This window comes from Mus pahari, chromosome 14 (assembly GCF_900095145.1).
Source record: "Mus pahari chromosome 14, PAHARI_EIJ_v1.1, whole genome shotgun sequence".
NCBI classification, from domain to species: Eukaryota; Metazoa; Chordata; class Mammalia; order Rodentia; family Muridae; genus Mus; species Mus pahari.
Genome location: NC_034603.1, coordinates 72,171,176 through 72,190,120, shown reverse-complemented (window position 1 = coordinate 72,190,120; position 18,945 = coordinate 72,171,176). Strand labels below are relative to the sequence as shown.

The 18,945-nt window shown below is 38.4% G+C and overlaps 1 protein-coding gene across 1 annotated transcript in view; it reads right to left on the bottom strand.

The window, feature by feature from the left end:
* Efcab13 (EF-hand calcium binding domain 13) overlaps nucleotides 1-18,945 on the bottom strand; it is a 136,909-nt gene that overhangs the window by 41,253 nt on the left and 76,711 nt on the right. Inside the window, exons 30-35 of the mRNA XM_029546146.1 lie at nucleotides 18,476-18,544; nucleotides 15,570-15,713; nucleotides 15,063-15,134; nucleotides 9,514-9,633; nucleotides 7,279-7,332; nucleotides 5,594-5,695 (exon numbers count right to left, since the gene is read on the bottom strand). Coding sequence (XP_029402006.1) covers nucleotides 5,594-5,695; nucleotides 7,279-7,332; nucleotides 9,514-9,633; nucleotides 15,063-15,134; nucleotides 15,570-15,713; nucleotides 18,476-18,544 — 561 coding nt within the window. The remainder of the gene's footprint in view (nucleotides 1-5,593; nucleotides 5,696-7,278; nucleotides 7,333-9,513; nucleotides 9,634-15,062; nucleotides 15,135-15,569; nucleotides 15,714-18,475; nucleotides 18,545-18,945) is intronic.

Below are 18,945 nucleotides of genomic sequence, written 5' to 3'. Positions count from 1 at the left end.
TTTTCCTTAATATATCTTAACATCAATGAACTCAATTTCCCCAAAAAAGATATAAACTAACAGAATGAAATGTAAACAGGACCCAGCATTTTGCTTCATACAGAAAACACACATCAGTGACNAAGACAGACACTACCTCAGAGTAAAAGGTTGGAAAACAATTTTCCAAGCAAATTGTCCCAAGAAACAAGTTGGAGTAGCCATTCTAATATCGAATAAAATCAACTTTCTCATTTTATTAGATATTTTCTTCATTTACATTTCAAATGCTATTCCGAATGTCCCATATACTCTCCCCCCCACCCTGCTCCCCTGCCCACCCACTCCCACTTGTTGGCCCTGGCATTCCCCTGTATGGGGCATATAAAGTTTGCAAGACCAAGGGGCATCTCTTCCCAACGATGGCTGACTAGGGCCATCTTCTGCTATATATGCAGCTAGAGACACAAACTCTGGGGGTACTGATTAGTTCATATTGTTGTTTCACCTTAAAATCAACTTTCAACCAAAAGTTTTCAAAAAGGATAAGGAAGGATACTTCATAGAGGTCAAAGGAAAAAAATCTACCAAGATGAACTCTCAATTGTGAACATTTATGCTCCAAATGCAAAGGCACCCACATTCATAAAAGGAACTTCACTAAAGCTCAAAGCACACATCACACCTCACACAATAATAGTGAAAGACTTCAACACCCCATTCTCAGCAATGGACAGATCATGAAAACAGAAGCTAAACAGAGATACAGTGAAACTAACATTTGGTAATGAGCCAAATGGATCATTTGGTAATGAGCCAAATGGATCTAACAGATATTTATAGAACATGTCATCCTAAAGCAAAAGAATATACCTTCTCAGCAACTCATTGTACCTTCTCCAAAACTGACCATATAATTGGCCACAAAACAGGTCTCAACAGATACAAGAAGACTGAAATAATCCCATGCACCCTATCAGATCACCATGGACTAAGACTGGTCTTAAATTCAAACAAAGCAATGGAAAACAGACATATACATGGAAGCTGAAGAACGCTGTATTCAATGATAACTTGGTCAAGGAAGGAAGGAAGGAAGGAAGGAAGGAAGGAAGGAAGGAAGGAAGGAAGGAAGAAAAGGCTTTTTAGAATTTAATGAAAATGAAGACACATCATACTGAAATTTATGGGACACGATGAAAGCCATAGTAAGAGGAAAACTCATAGCTCTAAGTGCCTCCAAAAAGAAGCTGGAGATAGCTTACACTAACAGCTTGCAGCACACCAGAAAGCTCTAGAACAAAAAGAAGCAAATACACCCAAGAGGAGTAGATGGCAGGAAATAATCAAACTCAGGGAAGAAATCAACCAAATAGAAAGAAAAAGAATTATACAAAGAATCAACAAAACAAGGAGCTGGTTCTTTGAGAAAATCAACAAGATATATAAACCCTTAGCCAGATTAACCAGAGGGCACAGACACAGTATCCTAATTAACAAAATTAGGGTTGAAAAGGGAGACATAACAAGAAAAACCACAGAAATTCAAAAAATAATCAGATCCTACTATAAATGCTTATACTCAACAAAATTGGAAAATCTGGATAAAATGGACAATTTTCTAGTCACATACCAGGTACCAAAGTTAAAACAGGGCCAGATAAACCATCTAAACTGTCCCATAACCCCTAAAGAAATAGAAGCACTNNTTAATAGTCTCCCAACCAAAAAAAAAAGTCCAGGACCAGATGGGTTTAGTGGAGAATTCTATCAGACCTTTAAAGCAGACCTAATACCAATACTCTTCAAACTATTCCACAAAATAGAAACAGAAGGTACTCTACCCAATTCATTCTATGAAGCCACAATTACACTTACACTGAAACCACACAAAGGCCAAAGAAATAAAGAGAACTTCAGATCAATCTCCTTTATGAACATTGATGCAAAAATATTCAATAAAATTCTTGCCAACTGAATCCAAGAACACATCAAAATGATCATTCACCATGTTCAAGTAGGCTTCATCCTAGGGATGCAGGGATGGTTCAATATATGGAAACCCATCAATGTAATCCACTACATAAACAAACTCAAAGAAAAAAAAACATGATCATTTCATTAGATGCTGAAAAAGCATTAGACAAAATTCAGCATCCCTTCATGTTAAAAGTCTTGGAAAGATCAGGAATTCAAGGCCCATACCTAAACACAGTAAAAGCAATATACAGCAAAGCAGTAGCCATTATCAAACTAAATGGAGAAAAAAATGAATCAATCCCACTAAAATCAGGGACTAGACAAGGCTACCCACTCTCTCCCTATCTATTCAATATGGTACTTGAAGTTCTAGCTAAAGCAATTAGACAACAAAAGAAGGTCAAGGGGATACAAATTGGAAAGGAAGAAGTCAAAATATTATTTGCAGATGATATGATCATATACTTAAGTGACCCCAAAAATTCCACTAGAGAACTCCTAAAGCTGGTAAATAACTTCAGCAAAGTGGCTGTATATAAAATTAACTCAAATAAATCAGTGGCCTTCCTCTACTCAAAGGATAAACAGGCTGAGAAAGAAATNAGGGAAATGACACCCTTCACAATAGTCACAAATAATATAAAATACCTGGATGTGAGTCTAACTAAGTAAGTGAAAGATATGTATGACAAGAACTTCAAGTCCCTGAAGAAAGAAATCTAAAAAGATCTCAGAAAATGGAAAGATTTCCCATGCTCATGGATTGGCAGGATTAATATAGTAAAAATGGTTATCCTGCAGAAAGCAATCTACAGATTTAATGCAATCCTCATCAAAATTCCAACTCAATTCTTCACAGAGTTAGAAAGGGCAATTTACAAATTCATCTGGAATAACAAAAAACCCAGGATAGCGAAAACTCTTCTCAACAGTAAAAGAATAAAAGGACATCCCTGATCTCAAGCTGTACTACAGAGCAACTGTGATAAAAACAAACAAACAAACAAACAAAAAACTGCATGGTATTGTTACAGAGACAGGCAGGTAGATCAATGAAATAGAATTGAAGACCCAGAAATGAACCCACACACCTATGGTCACTTGATCTTTGACAAAGGAGCTAAAACCATCTAGTGGAGAAAAGACCGCATTTTCAACAAATGGTGCTGGCACAACTGGAAGTTAACATGTAGAAGAATGAAATCGACCCGTTCTTATCTCCTTGTACAAAACTCAAGTCGCAGTGGATCAAGGAACTCCACATAAAACCAGACACACTGAAACTAATAGAAACGAAAGTGGGGAAGAGCCTCAAGGACATGGGCACAGGGGAAAATTTCCTGAACAGAACACCAATGGCTTGTGCTATAAGATCAAGAATCGACAAATGGGACCTCATAAAATTGCAAAGCTTCTATAAAGCAAAGGACACTGTCAATAGGACAAAATGGCAACCAACAGATTGGGAAAAGATCTTTACCAATCCTACATCTGATAGAGGGCTTCTATCCAATATATACAAAGAACTCAAGAAGTTAGACTCCAGAAGACCAAGCAACCCTATTTTTAAAAATGGGGTACAGAGCTAAACAAAGAATTCTCAACTGAGGAATACCAAATGGCCAAGAAGCACCTAAAGAAATGTTCAACATCCTTAGTCATCAGGGAAATGCAAATCAAAACAACCCTGAGATTCTTTCTCACACCAGTCAGAATGGCTAAGATCAAAAACTCAGGTGACAGCAAACGCTGGTGAGGTTGGAGAGAGAGAGAAACACTCCTCCATTGCTGGTGGGATTGCAAGCTTGTACAACCACTCTGGAAATCAGTCTGGCGGTTCCTCAGAAAATCAGACATAGTACTACCGGAAGATCCAGCAATACCTCTCCTGAGCATATACCCAGAAGATGCTCCAACATGTAATAAGGACACATGCTCCACTATGTTCATAGCAGCCTTATTTATAATAGCCAGAAGCTGGAAAGAACCCAGATGTCCCTCAACAGAGGAATGGATACAGAAAATGTGGTACATTTACACAGTGGAGTACTACTCAGCTATTAAAACAATGAATTCATGAAATTCTTAGGCAAATGGATGGAACTAGAAAATATCATCCTGAGTGAGGCAATCCAATCACGAAAGAACACACATGGTATGCACTCACTGATAAGTGGATAATAGCCCAAAAGCTCCAAATACTCAAGATACAATTCGCAGACCACTCAAAGCTCAAGAAGAAGGAAGACCAAAGTGTGGGTGCTTTGGTCCTTCTTAAAAGAAAAACAAAATACTCACAGGAGTAAATATGGAGATAGAATGTAGAGCAGAGACTGAAGGAAAGGTCATCCAGAGGCTTGGGATTCATTCCATATACAGTTACAAAACCCAGAGACTATTGTGGATGCCAAGAAGTGCATGGTGACAGAAGCCTGATATAGGGTCTCCTGAGAGGCCCTGCCAGAGCCTTACAAATACAGAGGCAGATGCTCACAGTCAACCATTGGACCAAGTGTGGGGTCCCCAATAGAAGAATTAGAGAAATGACTGAAGGACTTTAAGGAGTTCACAACCCCATAGGAAGAACAATATCAACCAACCAGACACACACACCCCCAGGGACTAAGCCATCAACCAAGGAGTTCACATGGCTCCAGCTGCATATGTAACAGAGGATGACCTTGTCAGGCATCAATGGGAGGAGAGGTCCTTGGTCCTAATGAAGGCTCAATAGATGCCCCAGTATAGGGGAATCAAGGGCGGGGAAGTGGGAGTGGGTGGGTGAGTGGAGGAACACCCTCATAGAAGCAGGGGGAGGGAGGATGGAATAGGGGGTTTCCAGGAGGAGGGGAAAAGAGGAAATGTAAATAAAGAAAATATCCAATAAAAAAATAAAAGAAAATAAAGGTAATGTTTAAAATTATTTTTTTGATACAGAAGCAAGAGGTTTAATGTTTAAAATTTTTTAAATAAAAATTCTGATTTGCAGTTAAATGAACTATTTTCTCAGGAAAATTTTTTTTAAAAAAATCACAAGAATTAGACCTACTTCTTTTACACATGTACTTTGATTTTGCTAGTTCAACATGAAGGAGTATAGATAACTAATATTTATTTTAGACTGTGTGACATTTTACTCTTTAAATAACTGTAAAATCATTTGGCTGCTCTATAGCATGTGCTATGAGTGTTTTCTTTACTACTGTGACTATTTAACCTAAGTATTTTAAGTATCATAAATCCTAGAGCACAGTGTTCTTAGTAACTTGTAAACAGCTTCGATGAACCATCTCCTCTTGTTTCCCTCTTGCTCGCCTGTCTCCACACCCTTTCCTGTCCGTTTTCCCCTGCTACATTAGGCTTCCTAATGACCTCAACGGTGTTTCTACAAATGTTAGCTTGTAGTGTTAGGGTCCGATTACTTTATGCTTAACAATCTTATCATTTATTTAAATGTCCAAATTATAAACACAGGCAAACACATTCCCTCCTTTAGTACCAGATAATTCTGTATACTTTCAAGTAACTAAATAATAAATGAAGCACATTAAATGTAATTGTCCAATGTCAGCATTCCTTACAATTAACTCTAAAAGTCATATCTGAAGGGCATTAAAATAATTGAAATGCTCACCACTGACTGGGAGATGATGAAGGAGGTTGCTTTGTTCCTCTTCTGAAAGCTCGACACCCATATCACCCAGGAAGTTGGACAGATTAGCAACATCAATTTTTTCTTTGAGGATATAGCAAAATGAATCATACAAGAGGTAATTTTATAATGGTTTCTAGTTATGAAAATACAAAGTCTTACTGTTGTAGAGAATGAAAGGTTGAGAATTGTTCAGTAGAATAGTCAAAGCAGAAACTGTTCTTCATAACTGTTCTCTAGTGGATCATGGTAAATGATTAAGGACAGGAAAAACTGAGTACTATATAGTAACACAGACAATAATTCATATGGATACTATTAAAATATTCCACACTGAGTTTTCTGTGGATATTTTATATTATTAGATCACATTAACAATATAAATCTTCATTTTATCATCCAATAATCTTAAAAAATATGCTAGAATATGAACACATAAAATGTGAGTTTTTTTATTCCTATTAAAATATTCTCAAAAGTAACCTAATGTATGGCAATGATGGTGAGTGCTCTTGTCTTTCTCCTTCCCAAATCCCCTAGACAGAATTTAAATGGCTTCCGACCCTATCCCCCAGGAGCCCAGTGTCTGTGTCAGAGAAGCTTAGGTGGCCCCTGACTTTGAAATTGGCTTATGTCACTCACATGATGACCTGAAATTCCATCTATTTTCCTGAAAACAACACAATGTTGTTTCATTTTATGGCTTAATAATGAGAAAACACCATGTTTTATCCACTCAGCCACTGAGAGCTGATTCCACAATTTGGTGATTGTGGTCAGTGCCCCAATAAACACAGTACACAGGCATGCTTATGGTAAGCTTTCTTTTGCTTATGAACTCAGTCATGGATCATATGGAAGTCTTACTAACTTTTTCTTCCATATGTCCATACCTTTCTACCATGACTGGACTCATTTACATTCCCACCAGTCAGGCCACATTTTTTGTCATATATTTCATCGGAATATATGCTATCCTGTCAAATTCCAGAAGATATGGCAATCCAGTAAGATATCAACAAAACTGTAGAACACTTTGTAGACCAGGCTGGCCTTGAACTCAGAAATCCACCTGCCTCTGCCTCCCAAGTGCTGAGATTAAAGGTGTGTGCCACCACTGCCCAGCATATCCCAAAGTATTAAGGTCAGCTATAGTTAGGTACCATGTTTTTTGTAGCCACTCACGATAGCCAGGTTACAAAACCAGCAAATGTCTATCACTGAATTAATATATATAGAAATGTGGTTGATATGCACAACAGAGTTTTATTCAGCCATTAAGTTTTATTAGCAATAAAAAAAAAACAGATTTTCTTTTCATTTGAAGTAAAATGGATGAAAACCAGAGTTCACCAAGTTAAACAAAATAAGCTAAACTCAAAAAAAGTCTCACATGTGGACTTTATAAAGCTTAAAAAAAAGGAACAGGGCATAAAAGGAAAAAGAGGGCTTGTAAGGAAAAAAAGAGAATTGAGAAAAAGGAGACACAACAGGGCTAAATAGGTGGTGGTTCTGATCAACGTATGTCACATCCATGTTTGTGTAACTAACATATACTTTAAAAGAATCCAATCCACAAAATAAAAAATTAAAATAATAAAGAATGAGCACAGCACTCTTATTGGTCTCACGTGGTCTCACGTGGTCTCATATGATGATGTACTTACCTTTGAGCATCTTCACAACACCCATCAATGTTTCCATATCTATGCCTTCCTCACCTATGAAGTAAATTCACATACTTTCATATAGTTCACAGAAATTCACATATTTCCCCATCTCTTATAGCTCTGTTTCCCCACTTCTAAAACAGAGAACCCAGCAGCACCTGTCGCACAGCTGAAAAACAATGACGTGCTTAAGCCCATGCCTAGCACATGGTATATCCTCGAAAAAATGACAACCACTGACTTGAATACTTTTGACAGTAAGAGAATCAGATTCTATACTTATTGTTCTCATGTAAAGAAGAGTAATAATGCACATATTTTCCCTATTTAATGTTTGGATATAAGGATGCTGATTATAACATCACATTTAAATGTGCAATTTAATATGTTAAGTTTTTAATCTAGTCTTTAGATGTAATACATGACTTTGGGAGTTTACAGAGCCATAAAGAATTACAGAGCTACGAAGAAGAGCTTTTCACAGAGAACAGTTAAAAATGTACTCCTGAATATATGGAGTGGGAAAATAACAGTGATCTGTTTTTGTTTCTCACACTTGGAGGTCTATAAAAATAAGTTATGGGGATCTGACATGACTTTCATTTACAAAGTTACAAGTTATGACAGTATAAACTAATATTAACCTTTGGCTTCTATATTGTCCTGATAATTATCTGTGTAGAAAGAAATCTGAATTATACAGTGTATTTGTTAGTTATGTCAGCCTAATACAAGCTAGGGTCATTTGGAAAGAGGGATTTTTCAACTGAGGAAAATATCTGTAAGACTGGCCTATAGGCACATCTGTTGAGCATTTTCTCGATTAATGATTGGTGTGGGGGAGCCTAGCACATCCTACTATGGGTCGTGCCAACCCTAGGCAGGCCATCCTGAGCTGTATAAGAAAGCAGGCCAATCAAGCCATGAAAAGCAGCGCCCCTCAACGGTTTCTGTTTCTATTCCCGCCTCCAGGTTTCTGACTTGACTTCCTGCCCTTACCTCTCTCAATCATGGACTATGACCCAGTGACTTCTTGTTTTGGCGTTTTCTCATAGTGATAGAAACCCTAACTAAGACAGAAATTGTTACCCAAGAGTGGTTGACTACTGCACTAGACCTGACAGTGTTGCTTAAGGGAGGGTTGTGGAAGGACACTGGGAAAGCCATCACATGTTCAAAGCTTACTGAGCTGTTGTGGGAACTTGAAGAATAACTGTGAGAGCAATAAGGTGATGAAGGCCTGGCTGGTGAGGTTTTAGAGGGGAACTTGAGAGCCCCTTAAAGACTCTTTTAGGGCTGTTCAATCGTTTGAATTAATAATCAAGAAAAACAATAGGTAGGCAAAAAAAACTTAACCAAAGATATTAAAGACCTTTATAGTGACTATAAGGCACTGAAGAGAAAACCTGTGGAAGACAGTAAGAGATGGGAAAACCTCCCATACTGACAGAGTAACAGAATTGTGTAAAATTGGCTATATACACACTAGCAATCTACAGACTCAAAGTTATCATAATGAAAAAAAAATCCAGTGACATTCTTCGCAGAAATGGACAAAATAATTTTAAAATTTGTATGCAAACACAAAAGACTCCGGATAGTCAAAAATAATCCTGAGCAAAAAGAACAGTGCTGGAGGTATCTTAATTCCTGACTTTAAACTATACCACAAATTTTAAACTATACCACAAACTATATTTAACCAAAATAGCACGATACTGGCAAAAATCCAGACATGAGGGCAAACAGAAAAAAAAAAAAAAAGAAAAATCCCAAGCAGCTCTAGCTACCTCATTCTTGACAATGGTACCAACAACATACACTGAAAAAACCTACACCATCTTTATCCAGTGGCGACTGATGCAGGAGAAACTGAATATCCACATGTAGAAGAATGTTCCCCATCTCTCACCCTGCCCAAACAGTCGTTCAAACAGATCAAAGACCTTAAGATAAAAGCCGAAAAAACATTGGAGGCTTTCTTGAAGAGCAGGGTAACCTTTGAAGAGTTGTGCTTTAGGGAGAATTAACCTGGCAGCAGGATGAACCAGTTACTCACATCCTCTCACCCTATCAAACAATAAGAAGCAAGACTTGCGTGATGGTGTAATGACTGCTTTGAAAAGGAGCTAGCTTAGATGCTTCAAATTAGTACTAGAAACTCCCACAGGGAGACCTCAGAACAAACACACCCAGCAATAGTAACTACTGTGGGATGTTTTGGAGCCTCACCAGGAACTGGCAGGTGTTCAAAGAGCACCTCCTTCTCCTCATCTGTGAGTGTGATGTCCATGCTTTTCAAAATGTCATCCACACTACTCGCATCAATCTTTTCTTCTAAGGAAGCACGACCTGAGAGAATTAATGAAGATATGAAATCACGTAAAAGTAGGATGCCTATTAAGTACTACATACTCTTTGAAATAGAAGAAAACCATCCCTGGGACCCTGTTACACTTTCCAACAACAGTTAAATGAATGACTGGAGAGGTAGCTCAGTGGCAGAGAACTTGCTTAGCATGAGCAAGGTCCTGAGTTCAACTCCCACAATTGTGAAAATACTTAAAAAAAAACTTTTAATTCAATATAATATCTTGGTTATATAATTGTCTAATATGCCTGCTTTATGGGGCTAGGGCTGGAACTTAAGGCTCTGTGCATGCTAGGCCAATATTCCCCAACTGAGCTGCATCTCCAGTTGGGGAATATTGCAGGGTTTTAGGTTGCAAATATTACAATAAATGAGTCTTCTGAGTAGGAGGATCTCCTGTGTGCTAGAAGTCTAAATTGTTTAAAATTTATTTATAGTTATGTATTAAATTTTCTTAGAATTAAAAAACAATAACATAGCACCACTATTTTTATCAGACAAAGAGCAGCCAATAGACACGAAAGGTCTAGTCAATAAGCAGCAGCAACAATTTCCATGTGAAGCCAACCATTACAAACAGGCGTTCAAGCAACAAAATGGGTATTTTAAATTACTGTGTTGTTTCTATTTTTTTGCCAATGCATATGCATTATTTAAAATATATTAAAAGAGTATCATCACAGTATTATTAGTTTAATTTTTCATTTTGGAGCTGGAGAGACGGTTTCATGGTGAAAAACACTTGCTCTTGCAGAGGACCCAGGTTTAGGTCCCAACTCCCACATACTGGTTTATAACCACCTATAACTTTAGTTTTCAAGGGATTCAATGACCCATTTTAATCTTCAAGGGCACCAAGCACATGTGTGGTGTCCATACATACATGCAGGCAAAATGTTCACACATAAAATGAAATGAATAAAGCTACTAAAACATTTTAAATAAATTTTACTTCTCCATATCTCTTACCCATAGCATATTATATCTAACACTGGCTAGATATTAGGCAGTTACTTAGTTAATTGATGATAATTAAGATATTTAACTGCTTTCAAATACTCTGCCAAGTTTTCTCAATCTCTAAAAAGGACAAAGAACACACATAAGGATGAAATATAAGCTTATCACCTAAATATAAGAACAAAGTGACCATCAATAAAGGGAAGGCCTAGCATCATGCATTTCTTAATACAATGAACAGAGAGGAAATGGTATCATTACTGATATACTCATGTCAAAAGGACGTGATTCAACTTTTCGTGAGGAAATTAACAACAAACCCAAGAGGGTCAGAATAGGTACTCTGTTCCCTGTTAGGGTCATCAAAGTCCACAGAAACAGAATCAAAGGAAACGCAAGAGAGACCCATAAGTAAATACAATGAGTGACCCCGGATGGCACCTCAGATCAGGAAACCAAGGAACAATCCCAGCTCTCCCAGCTCAGCGTCTGCCTCACAGCCGAAAACAGACCGCATCTCTACAAACCTACTGCTCCTGGCATTACGGCTTCAGAAAGCTCTGGTGTTCAAACAGCATATGCTGGAAGCTTTCCGTTTTAATGGAGTGAATGAATTAAGGTTCTACTTTGTTTTTCTAGTTTGAATTTTGACCTGCTTAGGTGCTGTGTCTATGGGTTCTTGTCATGCATCTGAGGGCTTTCTCAAGTAGGCAAGGAGAGGGTTTCAGGTAAGTCTGCTGTTGACTTGGCAGGTTGCACTGTCTAACCCAGTCATGTTTGATGATTTCCTTTGCCCTCTTCAGCTCTTGATGGCTCTTTTTATGTAATTTTGATAGCAAAGGGATTTTTCATGGATAAAAGGACTTCTCAGAACATGAGCCGCGTGAACCCTATCTATTATGTACCTTCAGATTTTTCACAATATTTACTAACTGACACCATGGCTGTCACACTACTTAGAAAAGTATCTAGTTTACCATCATCAACCCTATCTCCTAGGAGACATTAAAAAGAAAAGCTATGAGAACATAGAAAATCAAGGACTATCTTCCTATCATATTCAATGCCAGTGTGAAAAGGGTTATAACTGTACTGAGGTGAGCTAGGTTTTTGGCAGCTGTGAGGGAGGGAAGTGATTTTTTTTTCCTCAAAATGGCAAATGCAGTCTTCTCACCAGAAAGACATGGTCACCATGAGGGGGCACACAGAGTGAAGGCATGAGGCATTGAAGGAGAGTAGCACAGAAAATGCAATAACCATGATTGGGATTTTAGTGTTTCCTTCTCAGAAACTGACAGACAGAGAAGAGCTGAGAAAACTGTCAGCCACGTTCTCTGACTGAAGCATACACACTGATTTTAAGTGCACACAGGAAAAAACATATTCTACACCATAAAGCAAACATAAGGAAATTGGCTATTGAAATTATTTATGTATCATACGTTCTCTATGATGGGATTAAAAATAACAATAAGTTAAAATTTAAAATTAGGGAATCAAGTGACACACTTCCAAACAGTCCCTGGGTCAACAGGTAAATTATTAGAAAAAGAAATACCCCAAGAATGTGTGTGAAAATAAAACATATCATCATCCATTAGCTATAGTAATTTGAACAATCATTCACTGAAAACTTGGTGCATTTAATGTAGAAATAGAAATAAAATGTAGTACGAAGATAGTAAATAAAACAAATCAAATAAATACATTTTTAGAAAGTAGTTACACATCAAGTTTAGAGCTGCAGCTCCTAGTAGCTAAGGCATAAGTGTTACCACAAGCTATTTATTATCTATACAAAGAAACAAAAAGTTTTCTCTGTCTAGGTTCAGTACATTTTTTTATTTACTACTAATTGCATTATGGATGCTATTTTCAGGAGATATGGTAATTCTTTATTTTGAGGGATGGGGTAGGTGGCTGGAGATATGACTGAGTGATGAAGAGACCCCTCTGTTCTTGCAGAAGACCCAAGTTCAGTTTCTAGCACCCGTTTCAAGCAGCTTCAAGCCACCTGAAACTCCAGTTCCAAGGGGTTTGACATACTCTTGTAGCCTCCACAGATGGCTGTGTGTATGTGTGCATGCATGTATGTATACACACACACACACACACACACACACACACACAAATACAAAATAAAATAGACAGTATATTACTAAGAAATTCCCCCCAAAGTAACCCAAACACAAAAGAACACACATGATAAGTGGATATTAGCCCAGAAGCTTGGAATACCCAAGATACAATTCAAAAACCACATGAAACTCAAGAAGAAGGAAGACCAAAGTGTGGATACTTTGATCCTTCTTAGAAGGGGAAACAAAACACCCATGGAAAGAGTTACAGAGACAAAGTGTGGAACAGAGACTGAAGGAATGACCTCCAGAGACTGCCCCACCTGGGGATCCATCTCATATACAATCACCAAACCCAGACACTATTGTGGATGCCAACAACTGCTTGCTGACAGGAGCCTGATACAGATGTCTCCTGAGAGGATCTGCCAGTGCCTAATACAGAAGTGGATGCTCACAGCCATCCATAGGACTGAGCATGGCTCAGGTCCCCCATGAAGAAGCTAGAGAAAGGACCCAAGGAGCTGAAGAGGTTTGCAGCCCCACAGGGGGAACAACAGTATGAACTAATCAGTACCCCTAGAGCTCCCAGGGACTAAACCACCAACCATAGAGTACATATGGTGGGACTCATGGCTCCAGCTGCATATGTGGCAGAGAATGGCCTAGTTAGACATCGATGGGAGGAGAGGCCCTTGGTCTTGTGAAGGCTCTATGCCCCAGTGTAGGGGAATGCCAGGGCCAGGAAGCATGAGTGGGTGGGTGGGTGAGCAGGAGGAGGAGGGAGGGGATAACCAGGAAAGGGGATAATATTTGAAATGTAAATAAATAAAATATCTACTAAAAAAAGAAAAAAGAAAAAGAAATTCCCCCAAAGGAGGCATTTCTACAAAAATAAATGAATAAAAAATAAACTCTTTTCTCCATAATGATTTTTGGTTTGTCAAATTTGTACAGTTATGTCTATCCAAAGCAATAAGCAATAGCTATACTGTAAGCCCCTATGACATGAAGGGAAGGGGATATAATTTCAGCTTAATGCTAGACTTATCCATCCCACTGTTGTTTTCAGTACTGTAGACATTGGAAATGAGAGTGCATCCCAAAACCCAGAAAGATGAAACAACACAAACACCAAAAATCGAAAATAAAATTCTTAACACACTGTATAGTACTGTCAAAATTTTAGCAGGCACTCACTTATAAGCGGATATTAGCCCAGAAACTTAGAACACCCAAGATACATTTTGCAAAACACAAGAAAACCAAGAAGGAAGACCATCGTGTGGATACTTCATTCCTCCTTAGAATGAGGAACAAAATACCCATGAAAGAATACAGAGACAAAATCAAAATTTAGAGCTAAGATGAAAGGATGGACTATCCAGAGACTATCCCATCCAGGAATCCATCCCATCATCAACCACCAAACCCAGATTCTAATGCACATGCCAGCAAGGTTCTGCTGAAGGCTGATATAGCAGCCTCTTTTGAGGCTATGCCAGTGCCTGGCAAATACAGAAGTGGATGCTCACAGTCAGCTATTGGATGGAACACAGGGCCCCCAATGTAGGAGCTAGAGAAAGTACCCAAGGAACTGAAGGGGGCTGCAACCCTGTAGGTGGAACAGCAATATGAACTAACCAGTACCCCCCTGAGCTCGTGTCTCTAGCTGCATATGTAGCAGAAGATGGCCTAGTTGGCCATCATTGGGAAGAGAGGCCCCTTGGTCTTGCAAACTTTATATGACCCAGCACAGGGGAATACCAGGGCCAAGAAGTGGGAATGGATAAGTAGGAGAGCAGGGGTGGGGGGAGGGTATAGGGAACTTTCGGGATAGCATTTGAAATGTAAATAAAGAAAATATGTAATAAAAAATAAAACTGCAAAAAATTTAGCAGGCTAAGTTTAGTTACAATGAAAAACAGAAAGAAAAAAAAAAGAGGCACAGAGACAAAAATAATGAGTTAAAACAGCAAAACCTAAACAAAGAAATTCTCTTAATATCAACAACAAAACTTTCCTCTTGGTTATTAGTGAAGATCTGTTAGTTAGTGTTAAGAACTAATGATTTATTATATGCTACTATGTCTCATAAGTGAAGTTTGATGGCAACCAAGTAAATTAATTCTAGGTGATGGTTCATTCTTTTTAACTAACGCCCTTAGTGAAACAGCATAGGCATCAAGTCTCTGGTGTCTAGACTAGAAAGAAACTAACATTTCCCTGGTACTGCAGTCTTCTTCAGTCGTGCTAAAGATGAAGTGTGTGGCACAAGGGCATGAGAAATTGAGCTTACAGCCATCTGTAAAGGAGCCTACACCATGACATTTTCTATCTCTATTCAACTAAAAAAGAAAAATAAAACTTACTTTTAGGGATAGATGAAAGCTGCACCTTGGTCAATTGGTTCAGAAACTCTTCTAAGTTCAGTTTCCCGTCCTCTGAAAAGGAAAATGTCCGGGAACATGGGGAAAGTCAGTGATAAGATAATGTACACAAGCAACGGGAGTGATTGCTCTATTGGAAAGCACCTTGTAGTCTTGGCTTTGAAATGTGGAGATATAACAAGTCAGGCAGACTCTCTCTCTCTCTCTCTCTCTCTCTCTCTCTCTCTCTCTCTCTCTCTCTCACACACACACACACACACACACACACACACACACACACATACAAACACTAGCGCTGTATATCCTTCTTTGCAAGGCGTTGCTAAGAATAGAACTGGTCCCTGGATAACAGTGTCCATAATCTCATTAGGTGGTAGGTCAAGGAAAGCTCATGATAATTCATGAAGCAAATGCACCTCCACAGACGCAGAAAGTTCAAGGCGACTCGTGTTACTGAGGTAAAGGTAATTAGAAACCCTAACTACTCACCTCTGTGGGCCATGTTCTTCAGTGCCACCTCAATTATCTCTTGGGGTAATGCAACCCCCAGACTCTTCAAAATTAAGGGTAGATCATCAAAGTTTGTCTCGTTTTTCCTAATGGAGGCCAGAGTTTTCAAGGGAGTTTGTATTTCTGTGTGAAAATAAAATACACAATGTAGGAAAATAGAAAAACACTTGAAATATCCTGCATAATAATAAACACCTCTATCGCTTATTGCACTCAGAGCTTGCTAAGCTGCGAGAAGAGATTTGCATGTAGCATCAGCTAATTTAAACCACCCCCCAAATACTGAGGACACTATCAAATTTTCCTTAACTTATGAAGAAGGGAAAACAGTGTGGGAAAGACTATTCTTCACCCAAATATAGTTATTAATTGTGAAGTCAAGCTTAAAGACCAAAGTAATTAATTTTATAGTCAAAAATATAGCCACTATGAAACAAAGTCATTGTAGATATTTAAATTGAGAGTTAATAATTTATGAACATGTGTATATGCACACAGACAGACAGACAGACAGACAGACAGACAGACACACACACACACACACACACACACACAGCATGTTGGTATATGAATCATGAAAAAAGAAAGGGACCATGAGAGGGGTTTAAAGAAAGGAGTTGGGAGAAAGGAAAGGGTAATAGAATTCTTGTGTCATGAACACAGAAAAGGAGATGTTGGAGAAGAAGAGGGTGTCAGCAACAGGGAGGTACAGGAAACTGGAGAGGAGGATGAAGAAGGAGCAATAAGAACTAAGCATTTGTGAAAATTCCATTAATGAAGTGCATTATTTTATATCCCAACTGTAAAAACATCAAATAAAAATTTAAATGTAAATAGTAACCTTAGAATATCTGCTTACATTCCTCCAGATATTCTGAAGTTATCCAAAAGTCAAAAGTTAGAAAATTGGTAGCCAGCAAGATGGCCCAGTGGGAAATCATACTTGCTACCAAGCCTGACATCACGATGGCCTGGGGGTAAACACACTTGCTACTAAGCCCGATGACTTGAATTCAATCCCCAGGAACCTCATGGTGGAAAGAGAGAACTGACTCCCACAAGTTGTCTTCTGACCTTCAAACATGCAAGGTATTCATACATACACACAAATAATCAAATAAAGGGTAATTTAAAACTGTTTAAATTGGAAAAACTAGTCATAGTTTGACTATTCTCAAGTATTTATTTTCCTTAAAGTAAATTACTTGTATTACCAATACACAAAAATACCACACAAATAAGAGTAAGATGACATTAATATATCAATAAAATGTAATATTTACTTTTGAAATTATGTACATAAATTATTTTCAAATACAAAAAAACCCTTTTTATAAACACTAACTCTGTAAGAAATTTATCAACAATTTATTTATAAAATCTTATTGGCCCCTGTACTGGCTAGCTTTGTGTCAACTTGACACAGCTGGAGTTATCACAGAGAAAGGAGCTTTAGTTGGGGAAATGCCCCCATGAGATCCAGCTGTGGGGCATTTCCTCAATTAGTGATCAAGGGGGAGAGGCCCCTTATGGGTGGGAACATCTCTGGGCTGGTAGTCTTGGATTCTATAAGAGAGCAGGCTGAGCAAGTCAGGGGAAGCAAGCCAGTAAAGAACATCCCTCCATGGCTTCTGCATCAGCTCCTGCTCCCTGACCTGCTTGAGTTCCAGTCCTGCATCCTTTGGTGGTCAACAGCAGTATGGAAATGTAAGCAGAATAAACCCTTTCCTCCCCAACTTGCTTCTTGGTCATGATGTTTGTGCAGGAATAGAAACCCTGACTAAGACAGCCCCATTCTAAAGGATCAAGGATAAAATATTTTTGTCTATTAAAATATCAAAAAAAGGCAATGGTAGTGCATGTCTTTAGTACCAGCACTGGGAGGCAGAGGCAGGCAGATCTCTGAATTTGAGACCAGATTTGTCTACAGAGTAAGTTTCAGGACAGCCGAGGCTACCCAGAGAAATCCTTTCTCAAACAAAACAAAACATATTTTGCCTTTGTGAACTTTGAACACATTCCAAATGCTGGATCTGAAGAACAATTTACTTTTGTAGCTATCCAAATTGAACCTTGAATGTAGTTCTGTTTCAAGTTTGCAAAGACTACAGGGATAATTAAGCTACTTTAACTTTTCTCAAAAAACGGGCTTCTCCAAGCAGACCCAGAGAATCCAAAGTAGTTGTAGATTTATAACCTGGTTTCAATTCGTTTAAAATTTGATAATTTAAAAGTTCTAAAGACATCTCTTAAAAATGGAGATAGGCAGCTACCAAAATGCATTGCAGCCGATTACATGCAGTGTCCCTGACTGCAATGGTGGATGAAGAGGAAAAAGCCTTGGGGAGCTCTGTAACTGAGTATTTTCCTGTATGTTCCTATATGTTTCAACAGTAAGTTTCATGAGGGAGCAATAGCTTTATTTCCTCAGGATTTGAGTAAAATGGCTGAGAGCCAACTGATAATGGCATCCATTTGTATCCCAACTTGGACAGAAAATGAATTCTGCAGATAGATTCGGGGCATTCCCTGTTGTTTTCTTTGGTTTGTTTTGGTTTGGGTTTTTGGTTTTCGGTGGTGTGGAGGTGGTTGGTTTGGTTTGGTTTGGTTTGGTTTTGGTAGAAGCCAAATGTCGGGGGCTTTCTTAATTTTTTTTTTTTACTTATTCACTTGTTTTTGGTTTTTTGTTTGTTTTAGTGACACAGAGATATTCCAGAAAACATAAATCAAGGAAAGTTCATGACGGGTCCCTGTTGACTCTTTAAGCAGAACACACTTGCTGTGGAAATGAGTGCTGCTTTGTAAAACTAGAAAACGGCACAGTGCAAGTAATGAAAATAAACTTATTCTTCTCAAACTGTCTTTTAAAAAGAATTCCCACTTACTTGAACTTTTACTGAAATGTGTTCCCTTCAGCTTCGTCAGCCATTCTTTTAAATCCACATTTCCCTCCTCTGAAAATGAAGTAGGAGAACGGGCAGCTTTTGGTTAAAAGTTACACATGCTTGCTTACCTTCCTAAACCAAAGCTGTTCCCTTGTGGTTCTAAGCCTGGTTCTGGGATACACAGCTCAGAATGACTGAAAGGCATGGTGGCTGGAATGACTCTTATGTCTTTCTGTGGTGAAGCCAATGAATCATTTACACCCTACACCAGCTCCAGCCCTTCTCTGGAATGCTTCTTGCCCTGGTGCTGCACTTTCTGGTCTCTCAGCCTTACAGGTGCTACATAATCATTGTACTCTCATGGGGATCATTCACCTACCAGAAAGTTAGTACTGAAAATGAAACTCAGCTACTGTAGATAAAGCGTGTGTGTGTGTGTGTGTGTGTGTGTGTGTGTGTGTGTGTGTGTA